General features: G+C 43.4%; 1 protein-coding gene across 2 annotated transcripts in view; it reads left to right on the top strand.

Annotated features, from left to right (window-relative positions):
* Positions 1 to 13,140, top strand: part of LOC124028075 (serine/threonine-protein kinase WNK2-like) — a 59,431-nt gene that overhangs the window by 37,680 nt on the left and 8,611 nt on the right. For both annotated transcript variants that reach the window (XM_046340237.1, XM_046340240.1), the window contains exons 13-21: positions 1,698 to 1,750; positions 4,773 to 4,935; positions 5,135 to 5,251; positions 8,823 to 8,993; positions 9,273 to 9,315; positions 10,036 to 10,305; positions 10,576 to 11,486; positions 11,783 to 11,840; positions 13,050 to 13,123. In XM_046340237.1, the coding sequence (XP_046196193.1) occupies positions 1,698 to 1,750; positions 4,773 to 4,935; positions 5,135 to 5,251; positions 8,823 to 8,993; positions 9,273 to 9,315; positions 10,036 to 10,305; positions 10,576 to 11,486; positions 11,783 to 11,840; positions 13,050 to 13,123 (1,860 nt within the window). The remainder of the gene's footprint in view (positions 1 to 1,697; positions 1,751 to 4,772; positions 4,936 to 5,134; positions 5,252 to 8,822; positions 8,994 to 9,272; positions 9,316 to 10,035; positions 10,306 to 10,575; positions 11,487 to 11,782; positions 11,841 to 13,049; positions 13,124 to 13,140) is intronic.

Raw genomic sequence — 13,140 nt, 5'->3', positions numbered from 1 at the left:
GTTCCCAGTTCCCCACAGTTCCCTACAGTACCCTACAGTACCCTACAGTACCCTACACTACAGTTCCCTACAGTAACCTACTGTACCCTAAAGTTACCTACAGTACCCTAAGTTACCTACAGTACCCTAAGTTACCTACAGTTCCCTACAGTACCCTACAGTTCCCTACCCTATAGTTCCCTACAGTAGCCTACAGTTCCCTCCAGTACCCTACAGTTCCCTACCCTGCAGTTCCCTACAGTACCCTACTGTTCCCTACCATATAGTTCCCTACCCAGTAACCTACAGTATCCTAAAGTTACCTACAGTACCCTACAGTTACCTACAGTACCCCACAGTACCCTAAAGTTACCTGCAGTACCCTACAGTTCCCTACTGTACCCTACAGTTCCCTAGTTCCCTACAGTACCCTACAGCTCCCTACAGTATCCTACAGTTCCCTACAGTACCCTACAGTGTCCCTACCCTACAGTTCCCTAGAGTTCCCTACAGTACACTACAGTTCCCTACTCTACAGTTCCCTACTGTACCCTAAAGCTCCCTACAGTACCCTACAGTTCCCTACTGTACCTTACAGTGTCCTACCCTACAGTTCCCTAGAGTTCCCTTCAGTTCTCTACAGTTCCCTACCCTGCAGTTCCCTACAGTACCCTACAGTACCCTACAGTACCCTACAGTTACCCTACAGTTCCCTACAGTACCCTACAGTTCCCTACAGTTCCCTACCCTACACTTCCCGATAGTTCTCTACAGTTCCTTATAGTTCCCTACAGTTCCCTACAGTACTCTACAGTTCCCTACAGTTCCTTACAGTACCCAAAAGTTACCTACAGCACCATACAGTTCCCTACAGTACCATACAGTTACCTATAGTTCCCTACAGTTCCCTACCCTGCAGTTCCCTAGAGTTCCCTACAGTTCCCTCCAGTACCCTACAGTTCCCTACCCTGCAGTTCCCTACAGTACCCTACTGTTCCCTACCCTACAGTTCCCTACAGTACCCTACTGTTCCCTACCCTACAGTTCCCTACAGTACTCTACAGTACCCTAAAGTTACCTACAGCACCCTACAGTTCGCTACAGTACCCTACAGTTACATATAGTTCCCTACAGTACCCTACAGTTCCCTACAGTTCCCTACCCTACACTTCCCGATAGTTCTCTACAGTTCCTTATAGTTCCCTACAGTACTCTACAGTTCCCTACAGTTCCTTACAGTTACCTACAGTACCCGACAGTTCCCTACCCTACAATACCCTACAGTTCCTTACAGTTCCCTACAGTACCCTACAGTTCCCTACAATACCCTATAGTTCCCTACCCTACAGTTCCCTATAATTCCCTACAGTACCCTACAGTTCCCTACCCTACAGTTCCCTATAATTCCCTACAGTATCCTATAGTACATCACAGACACAATTCTTACTCAACTCCCACACACTGCACAGCACATACTGTGAACACTACTTCTACATGTATCAGGGAACACTTATCTTGTGTGTTGGCTATGTACTACTCATATTGTAAATGTAAGCTATGTCCCAAATGGCCACCTATTCACTACATAGTGCCCTATGGGCGATGGTCAAATGTAGTGCACTATATAGGAAGGAATAGTGTGCCATTTGTGATACAGGCATACTCAACCCCATATGACATGTTTTGTGAATCCAACAACCCCATTGTCTTTCCCCCAGGAGCCAGTGCAAGAGAAACCCATGGCGTTTCACAGTTATGCAGGCTATGACAGGTGTGTGGCCATACCTTCTGAACTTGACTAGAGTGTTAAGATGTTTTTCCCCAATGTACAGTACAGGGGCTTTAGTGGATACAATGAGTGACCCTGACTATCTGTGAATAATAAACCTAGAACACTACACTGTGTGACAATGGACACCTTGCCCTGTCAATCCTTAATGTTTTATTTTTATTATTATAATATATTTTTTAAGGGGTGGATCAGAATTAATATTGCGTATAGATTGTTGCTTCCATCAATGTAATTGTCAGCATCATTTCCAATCCCCCATCTATTGTTTGGGTAAATATATATATCTATACACATACATACCTATGTGTATATATATATTATATATATATATATATGTACACCTATATATATATATATGTACACCTATATATACAGTTGAAGTTTACATACACCTTACAAATACATTTAAGCTCCGTTTTTCACAATTCCTGACATTTAATCCTAGTAAAAATTCCCTGTTTTAGGTCAGTTAGGATCACCACTTTATTTTAAGAATGGAATGTGAAATGTCAGAATAATAGTAGAGAGAATTATTTATTTCAGCTTTTATTTATTTCATCACATTCCCAGTTGGTCAGAAGCTTACATACACTAAATTAGTATTTGAGTGTATGTAGGAGGAGGAGGAGTAGTAGGAAGGATTGGAGGACCAATGCGCAGTGTGGTAAATGTTCATGATATTTATTATGACTCAGAACACTAAAGAACAAAACAATAAAGCGGCAACGAACGAAACGAAACAGTCCTATGCGGTGAATACACAAAACATAGAACAGAAAATAATCACCCACAACTCAAAGGTGAAACCAGGCTACCTAAGTATGGTTCTCAATCAGGGACAACGATTGACAGCTGCCTCTGATTGAGAACCATACCAGGCCAAACACAGAAATCCCCAATCATTAAAAAAGAACATAGACTGCCCACCCCAACTCACGCCCTGACCATACTAAAACAAAGACAAAACAAAGGAACTAAGGTCAGAACGTGGCAATAATGACCACTCCAATACCTTGACTTTGTTGTCCTTAAGCCATTTTGCCACACCTTTGGAAGTATGCTTGGGGTCATTGTCCTTCTGGAAGACCCATTTGCAACCAAGCTTTAACTTCCTGACTGATGTCTTGAGATGTTGCTTCATTATATCCACATAATTTTCCTACCTCATGATGCCATGGATTTTGTGAGGTGCACCAGTCCCTCCTGCAGCAAAGCACCCCCACAACATCATGCTGCCACCCCCGTGCTTCACGGTTGGGATGGTGTTCTTCGGCCTGCAAGTCTCCCCCTTTTTCCTCCAAACATAACGATGGTCGTTATGGCCAAACAATTCTACTTTTGTTTCTTCAGACCAGAGGACATTTCTACAAAAAGTATGATCTTTGTCCCCATGTGCAGTTGGAAACTGTAGTCTGGCTTTTTTTATGGCAGTTTTGGAGCTGTGGTTTCTTCCTAGCTGAGCGTCCTTTCAGGTTATGTCGATATAGGATTCGTTTTACTGTGGATATAGTTGGTATACTTTTGTACCTATTTCGCTAGGAGACAGAATGCGTCTCCTTCCTGAACGGTATGACGGCTGCGTGGTCTCATGGTGTTTATACTTGCATACTGTTGTTTGTACAGATAAACCTGGTACCTTCAGTCATTTGGAAATTGTTCCCAAGGATGAACCAGACTTGTGGAGGTCTACAATTAATTTTTCTGAGGTCTTGGCTGATATCTTTTGATTTTCCCATGATATCAAGCAAAGAGGCACTGAGTTTGAAGGTAGGCCTTGAAATACATCCACAAGTACACCTCCAATTGACTCAAATTATGTCAATTAGCCTTTCAGAAGCTTCTAAAGCCATATCATCATTTTATGGAATTTTCCAAGCTGTTTAAAGGCACAGTCAACTTAGTGTATGTAAACTTCTGACCCACTGGAATTGTGATACAGTGAACTATAAGTTAAATAATCTGGCGGGTGGCGGGACACAATGCAGATAGCCCGGTTATCCAATGTGTGGAAGCACTGGTTGGTCGACCCAAGTGAGGTAGTATATACATGAATGTAGGGTTAAAGTGACTATGCATTTGTTGTATTATTTGTTCTGTCTTTTCAAGTGGATTAAACTGAAATTGCAACCAACTTTCTGAGGAATATTTAAAAAAGAATATTCTTTTGGAGATGATTTCATTTTAAAATAGCTGAAAGTGAGCAGTTGTAATCTGAATAAAGGGAAAAGGCCATTCTTGAACATGGGGTGAGACATTCTTACTAATTTACTAGAGAACCATTTCGGATTTAAGTATAATTTTGTACGACTGATGCCTTTAGTGAGAGAACTAGTGCTTTAATATTTAATCGTTTCTGCCCTCCGAATTCATATTCGTTATAATAAAAGACAGGCTATATATATTTGTCTGGCTCGCCATTCCAAATAAAATTTAATATTTTTGGTTCATATAATTTAAAAAGCAGGTCACTAGGTGTAGGCAAAACCATAAGCAAATAGGTAAACTGTGATATGACTAAAGAGTTAATTAGGGTGATTTTTCTACAAATACACAGGTATATTCCTTTCCATGTTAGAAAGATCTTATCTATTTTTGCTATCTTTCTATACAAATGTATTGGAGTGAGATCATTTCTTTCTTTTGGGATTTGTATACCAAGTATGTCCACATCCCCGTCAGACCATTATACTGGTAAACTACATGGTAATGTAAAAGTTGAATTTTTTAGTGATCCAATACGAAATATAGTACACTAATCATAATTTGGTTTTAATCCAGAGAAGTTAGCAAAAGTACAGTGGGGCAAAAAAGTATTTAGTCAGCAACCAATTGTGCAAGTTCTCCCACTTAAAAAGATGAGAGAGGCCTGTAATTTTCATCATAGGTACACTTCAACTATGACAGACAAAATGAGAAAGAAAATCCAGAAAATCACATTGTAGGATTTTTTATGAATTTATTTGAAAATTATGGTGGAAAATAAGTATATCCCTACCTTTAGCTTCAACTCAGATGTGGCGTCGGGTAAAGAGATGAGTGATGGTTACGATGGCTCGGCCAGCAGCGGGAAGGGAGACGGGAAGTCCCGGAAACACCACCGCAAGTCGACCCGCACACGCTCACGCCAAGAGAAGACCAACAAGCCCAAACTGAGCATGCTCAATGTAAGTCCGTCCTGACTACCCACCTCTCCGAACTGACCAGTGGTCAAGGTTTTTGCCATTCATAAGCTATTCAGTAAGTCCAAAGGATAAAGTTTAAAACAGAAATGACTATTTATATTATATATTCATATATTGCTATATTCAAAGTATATGCATATTCGTACTTGCACATTAAAAGTGATTTCTCCTTCTCCCTCAGGTGAGCAACACGGGCGATAAGATGGTGGAGTGCCAGCTGGAGACCCACAACCACAAAATGGTAACCTTCAAGTTTGACCTGGACGGAGATGCTCCAGAAGAAATCGCTATTTACATGGTGAGGTCATGACCTTGGAAGACCTGTTTGCATCCCGAATGGGGGTTGGGTTCAACTACGCTAACATATGGAATTGTTTTAAGATGGTCATATCATGAATCATTTAGCTATTTGATTTGGAATTGTAGGACCCCTTTAGACCTTTAGGTATCAAAAAACATATACAGTTGAAGTCAGAAGTTTACATACACCTTAGCCAAATCAAATCAAAGTTTATTTGTCAGGTGCGCCAAATACAACAGGAGTAGTAGACCTTACAGTCTAATGCTTACTTCCAGGCTCTATCCAACAGTGCAAAAAAAGGTGTTAGGTGAACAATAGGTAAGTAAATAAATAAAACAACCATAAAAAGACATGCTATATACAGTAGCGAGGCCATAAAAGTAGCGAGGCTACATACAGACACCGGTTAGTCAGGCTGATTTGAGGTAGTATGTATATGTAGATATGGTGAAAGTGACTAGGCATATATGATGAAAAGACAGCAGCAGTAGCGTTAAAGAAGGGTTGGCGGGTGGTGGGTGGCAGGACACAATGCAGATAGCCCGTTTAGCCAATGTGCGGGTACACTGGTTGGTCAGCCCAATTGAGGTAGTATGTACATGAATGTATATTTAAAGTGACTATGCACATATGATAAAGAGAGAGTAGCAGCAGCGTAAAAAGAGGGTTTGTGGGGGTTGGGGTTGGGGCCGGGGGCACACAATCCAAATAGTCCAGGTAGCCATTTGGTTACCTGTTCAGGAGTCTTATGGCTTGGGGGTAAAAACTGTTGAGAAGCCTTTTGGTCCTAGACTTGGCACTCCGGTACCGCTTGTCATGCGGTAGTAGAGAGAACAGTCTATGACTGGGATGGCTGGGGTCTTTGACAATTTGTAGGGCCTTTCTCTGACACCGCCTGGTGTGGAGGTCCTGGATGGCAGGCAGCATAACCCCAGTGATGTACTGGGCCGTATGCACTACCCTCTGTAGTGCCTTGCGGTCAGAGGCCAAGCAATTGCCGTACCAGGCAGTTATGCAACCAGTGCTCTCGATGTTGCAGCTGTAGAACCTTTTGAGGATCTCAGGACCCATGCCAAATCTTTTTAGTTTCCCAAGGGGGAATAGGCTTTGTTGTGCCCTCTTCACGACTGTCTTGGTGTGTTTGGACCTTTCTAGTTTGTTTTTGATGTGAACACCGAGGAACTTGAAGCTCTCAACCTGCTCCACTACAGCCCCGTCGATGAGAATGGGGTCGTGCTCGGTCCTCCTTTTCCTGAAGTCCATAATCATCTCCTTAGTCTTGACTACGTTGAGGGAGAGGTTGTTATTCTGGCACCACACGGCCAGGTCTCTGACCTCCTCCCTGTAGGCTGTCTCGTCGTTGTCTCATCGTTGACGCTGTTGTGTCGTCAGCAAACTTAATGATGGTGTTGGAGTCATGCCTGGCCATGCAGTCGTGGGTGAACACGGAGTACAGGAGGGGACTGAGCACGCACCCCTGTAGAGCTCCAGTGTTGAGGATCAATGTGGCAGATGTGTTGCTACCTACCCTCACCACCTGGGGCCAGCCTGTCAGGAAGTCCAGGATCCAGTTGCAGAGGGAGGTGTTTAGTCCCAGGATCCTTTGCTTAGTTATGAGTTTTGAGGGTACTATGGTGTTGAACCCTGAGCTGTTGTCAATGAATAGCATTCTTACATGAGTGTTCCTTTTGTCCAGGTGGGAAAGGGCAGTGTGGAGTGCAATTGAGATTCCATCATCTGTGGATCTGTTTGGCAGTATGCAATTATGTTGGGTCTAGGGTTTCTGGGATAATGGTGTTATGTGACATGTTGAAAATGTCAGTGAAGACACCTGCCAGTTGGTCAGCACATGGCCAGAGCACATGTCCTGGTAATCAGCCTTGTGTATGTTGACCTGGTCTTACTCACGTCGGCTACGGAAAGCGTGATCACACAGTTGTCCGGAACAGCTGATGCTCTCATACATTTAAACTCAGTTTTTCACAATTCCTGACATTTAATCCTAGTAAAAAATCCCTGTTTTAGGTCAGTGCTGCCATCTCTATGCTTCACGGTTGAGATGGTGTTCTTCGGGTTGCAAGCCTCCTCGGAAGCTTCTAAAGCCATGACATCATTTTCTGGAATTTTCCAAGCTTTTGGGCACAGTCGTCTTAGTGTACCTGAATTGGAATTGTGATGCAATCAATTATAAGTGAAATAATTTGTCTGTAAACAATTGTTGGAAAAATGACTTGTGTCATCCTTACCGTCCTTACCGACTTGCCAAAACTGTAGTTTGTTAGCAAGACATTTGTGGAGTGGTTGAAAAACAAGTTTTAATGACTCCAAATTGAGTGTATGTAAACTTCTGACTTCAACTGTATGTATATATTTAAAAAATATATATATTGAATTTAGCCTTTACTGGTATTGCATTGAATAACACATTCATTAAAAAGACAGTCAAAATATAAATCACAAGGAATAAGGTTTTGAAGTTTCTTCCCTATATGTACCATGGATCATTTTGCTACTTGATTTGGAATTTTATTACCCCTGTAGGTATAAAAATAGAAAAACATATTTGATGAAACACATTGAATAACAGATTCATACTTGTAAAAACAGATGGATTTTGATTGGGATTTTGATTGGGATTTAATGCAATGGTGCATAAATACACTCTTAAGGATTAATGGACCAGTTAGAATATACTCAAAACTGCAAAGCAGATTGTCTGCCACTCCAGGCAAGCTAGAGCAAACGCTCAAATAACTATGGACCTTCGGTTCCTCCTCTGTCACCAAGCTAGAGCAAAGGACTATGGACCTTCGGTTCCTCCTCTGTCACCAAGCTAGAGCAAAGGACTATGGACCTTCGGTTCCTCCTCTGTCACCAAGCTAGAGCAAAGGACTATGGACCTTCGGTTCCTCCTCTGTCACCAAGCTAGAGCAAAGGACTATGGACCTTCGGTTCCTCCTCTGTCACCAAGCTAGAGCAAAGGACTATGGACCTTCGGTTCCTCTGTCACCAAGCTAGAGCAAACGCTCAAAGGACTATGGACCTTCGGTTCCCCCTCTGTCACCAAGCTAGAGCAAAGGACTATGGACCTTCGGTTCCTCCTCTGTCACCAAGCTAGAGCAAACGCTCAAAGGACTATGGACCTTTGGTTCCTCCTCTGTCACCAAGCTAGAGCAAACACTCAAAGGACTATGGACCTTCGGTTCCTCCTCTGTCACCAAGCTAGAGCAAACACTCAAAGGACTAGGGACCTTCGGTTCCTCCTCTGTCACCAAGCTCAATGCACTACAGCAGAAGATGTGGGAAATGAATGTAGCCTGTACTGTTGGGTCATTCTCTATCTATAGTATTTCCTTTTGTCATTGGACTTTTCCTGATATTGTATATTGCTGATATTGTATAATTACTGTATGTTACGATTGTTCCTGAAGTGTTATTTGTTCCTGAAGTGTTATATCTTCATAATTATTTACATGTGGTTACATCTTCTGTGTGTCTGTGTGGTGTCCATGTCTCTGTGTGTGTTTTGTGTGTGTGTGTGTGTGTGTGTGTGTGTGTGTGTGTGTAGGCAGAGAATTTCTTCATCCTACCCATAGAGAAGGCGATGTTCATTGACCAGTTGAAGGACATCGTGGACAAGGCTGAGGACATGCTGAGCGAGGACATGAAGGGAGAGACGGACTCCGCTTTGGGGGGCAGTCCCCAACTGGGACACACCTCTTGGGGGCTGGGGGGAGAGGTGACGGGGACATCCCAAACACAACCCACTAACACACAGAGACTAGTCTACTCACATGAACGTTCATTAAAAGAAACCACACACACACGTTCTCTCTCACTCACACACACACACACACACACACACACACACACACACACACACACACACACACACACACACACACACACACACACACACACACACACACACACACACACACACACACACACACACACACACACACACACACACACACACACACAAATGTCTGTTTTCTGTCTGTCTATCTCTCTAAAGAGTCAGCAGCCTGGAGTACCCCAGCCTGTTTATCAGCAGAATGGTAATACTCCATTCTCTCAGTCTTTCTCTCTCTTCTTTTGTCTCCCTCTCCTTTATCCTCTATCTATTCTGTTTGTGATTGGGATGTCTGTGGAGGAAGGTTTTGAAAGGAGCTTGTACTGAGGACTTAGTGATGTTTTGGCTGCCATAGCTGATGACTTCCCCCCCCCTCTCTCTCTCTCTCTCTCTCTCTCTCTCTCTCTCTCTCTCTCTCTCTCTCTCTCTCTCTCTCTCTCTCTCTTTCCTTTTTCTCTCTCTCTCTGTTTCCTTTTCTCTCTCTCTTTCTTTTCTCTCTCTCTCTCTCTCTCTCTCTCTCTCTCTCTCTCTTTCCTTTTCTCTCTATTGCTTTCTCTCTCTCTCTCTCTCTCTCTCTCTTCTCTCTCTCTCTCTCTCTCTCTCTTTCCTTTTCTCTCTATTGCTTTCTCTCTCTCTCTCTTTCCTTTTCTATCTATTGCTTTCTCTCTCTCTCTCTCTCTCTCTCTCTCTCTCTCTCTCTCTCTCTCTCTCTCTCTCTCTCTTTCCTTTTCTCTCTATTGCTTTCTCTCTCTCTCTCTTTCCTTTTCTCTCTATTGCTTTCTCTCTCTTTCTCTTTCCTTTTCTCTCTATTGCTTTCTCTCTCTCTCTCTCTCTCTTTCCTTTTCTCTCTATTGCTTTCTCTCTCTCTATCTCTTACTTTCATTCTATCTCTCACTCTTCTCTCCTCTTCTCTCTTCTCTCTCAGTGCTCCACACAGGGAAGCGATGGTTCATCATCTGCCCAGTGGAGGAGACTCCCACCTCCAACCAGGATGGGACTGCAACTAGTCAACACGATGGGACTACAACTACTCAACATGATGGGACTACAACTACTCAACACGATGGGACTACAGCTACTCAACACGATGGGACTACAGCTACTCAACATGATGGGACTACAACTACTCAACACGATGGGACTACAGCTACTCAACATGATGGGACTTCTCAGCCTGATGGAAGTGCTGTGCCAGGTAGGTCTGCCAATTGTGGCACTGCAGGGACTGCTTCAGACAGAGGTGACTTTGTTTCCATGTGACCATTTGGGTACTATGTCATCCTGGTGGAGTAACGGTACCATGTTGTCCTCCAGTGCTAAACGAATGAACCACATCCTCAATATATGTGCTTCAGTTTGAAATATTATCTGTTTAATTAAGGTCTTTGGATGTGGGCCTGTTGTACATTTGTAGACAAACATGATGTTACTCTTATATTGTGTTTTCTTTTGGTTCTTCCTGCAGTATCAGCGTCCTCCTCCATAGCTAACTCTGTGTCTGGGGGGAGTGGAGGCTTCAACTATGAGGGCTATGGCCTCTGTAGCCCTCCCATCCTGTCCTCCACAGACCCTCTCCTCCTGGCTATGTCCCATGTCTCAGCTCCCTCTGGCCCCCCATCTGTCCAACCAGGCCATCCTCCAGAGGGCCAGGCCCACAGCTCTATCCTGCCCAGGCTGCATCACACCCAGTCAGCCTTGGCTCTGCCAGTAGCCCCCTCTGGAGGTCTCCGTAGCTCCCTGCCTGGAGAGGAGCACCAGGGGGGAGGGCGTCTTCGTGCCATCTCCCCCATCCACGCTGTCCAGAAGATGGCGGAGATGGCATGTGCTGCCTCCATGGTGGAGGAGGTGCCCTGCTGCCCACTGGCCATGCCAATGTTCCTGGATGTGAGTGGTGGAGCCCAGGGGAAATCAGCTCCTCTCACCCTTCTGCCCTCCCAGGACCCCTCTACCTCCTCAGCCAGAGAGTCCCTCCAACTTTCCTACCCCTCCGTTGCCCGCCCTGAACGCTCCCAGCCACCTGTGGTGCTCCTGCAGCCCTTCTCCATGGGTGGAGCAAAGGCCCCCTCGCTGCCCCAGAGCCCTGCCCCCCACCAGCACACGGCAGGGGGGCCCAGTGAGTCAGATGGGGAGGGGCGAGGGGTGGGGGGCCGAGGAGGCTTTGTGGACAGCACCATCAAGACTCTGGACGAGAAGCTGAGGACCCTGCTGTACCAGGAGTACGCCCCCATGTATCCATCAGGCAGTGCTGCGGAGACGCCAGGCTCGGGGACGGAGTACGTCCAATCCCCTCCTGGCCCAGACAGCTCCACCTTGGGTTCAGGAAGCAACACTCCCCGACCTGTGGGGGAGGGGCGCTACCGGACAGGGGAACAACTGGTAAACACAGAACCTTTATTCCGTATAAATCATAGAATGGCACCCTATTATTCCCAAAATAGTGCAATACATTTGGGATGCAACCATACTTTCTGTCCTGAGATTTGTTTAGTCCTTAAAAGTAACTTCATTCACACCCCAGACTACATGTAAAGTACATGTAATCTATGTCCACCATTCATCCTTAAATGTTGACCATTATCCCACTGCTCTTTATTCTCGCCCTGTCAACTGTCTTTCTCTGTTTCACTTCTCTCTTTTCTCATCCCTTCCTCCCTCCCCACTCCTTCTTTCAGCCTCAGATTCCAGAGAGGATGGACAGTTTGAGCACGTTGAGTGATTCTGCGGTGTGTGGTATGTATATTCTATAGTGTGGTATGTATATTCTATAGTGTGGTATGTACATTCTATAGTGTGGTATGTACATTCTATAGTGTGGTATGTACATTCTATAGTGTGGTATGTACATTCTATAGTGTGGTATGTACATTCTATAGTGTGGTATGTACATTATATAGTGTGGTATGTACATTATATAGTGTAGTATGTACATTCTATAGTGTGGTATGTACATTCTATAGTGTGGTATGTACATTATATAGTGTGGTATGTACATTATATAGTGTGGTATGTACATTCTATAGTGTGGTATGTACATTTTATAGTGTGGTATGTACATTTTATAGTGTGGTATGTACATTATATAGTGTGGTATGTACATTATATAGTGTGGTATGTACATTCTATAGTGTGGTATGTACATTCTATAGTGTGGTATGTACATTCTATAGTGTGGTATGTACATTCTATAGTGTGGTATGTACATTATATAGTGTGGTATGTACATTATATAGTGTGGTATGTACATTATATAGTGTGGTATGTACATTATATAGTGTGGTATGTACATTATATAGTGTGGTATGTACATTATATAGTGTGGTATGTACATTTTATAGTGTGGTATGTACATTTTATAGTGTGGTATGTACATTATATAGTGTGATATGTACATTATATAGTGTGGTATGTACATTCTATAGTGTGGTATGTACATTCTATAGTGTGGTATGTACATTCTATAGTGTGGTATGTACATTCTATAGTGTGGTATGTACATTCTATAGTGTGGTATGTACATTCTATAGTGTGGTATGTACATTCTATAGTGTGGTATGTACATTCTATAGTGTGGTATGTACATTCTATAGTGTGGTATGTACATTCTATAGTGTGGTATGTACATTCTATAGTGTGGTATGTACATTATATAGTGTGGTATGTACATTTTATAGTGTGGTATGTACATTATATAGTGTGGTATGTACATTATATAGTGTGGTATGTACATTCTATAGTGTGATATGTACATTCTATAGTGTGGTATGTACATTCTATAGTGTGGTATGAAGGATACAACATTATTGTGATCCCTCAAACAGCTGTCTATGACAGTGATCAATTTCAAGATTGGTTTCAGTTATTTTCCTTTAACCTATTGAACAGCTCTTATTGTAGTCATTAGAGAACCTGGGCATTCAGTCTCTCTCTCTCTGTCTGCAGCTCCCATGTCTAGGAGACAAAACGTACCACACTCTACCTCCTGCTCTGGCTCTGGATCCGGAGGCCAGTTTAAGGTACTTTACTGTGTTAC

Source organism: Oncorhynchus gorbuscha, linkage group LG03 (genome assembly GCF_021184085.1).
Source record: "Oncorhynchus gorbuscha isolate QuinsamMale2020 ecotype Even-year linkage group LG03, OgorEven_v1.0, whole genome shotgun sequence".
Lineage (NCBI taxonomy): Eukaryota > Metazoa > Chordata > Actinopteri > Salmoniformes > Salmonidae > Oncorhynchus > Oncorhynchus gorbuscha.
This window is presented reverse-complemented; position numbering and strand designations above follow the sequence as displayed.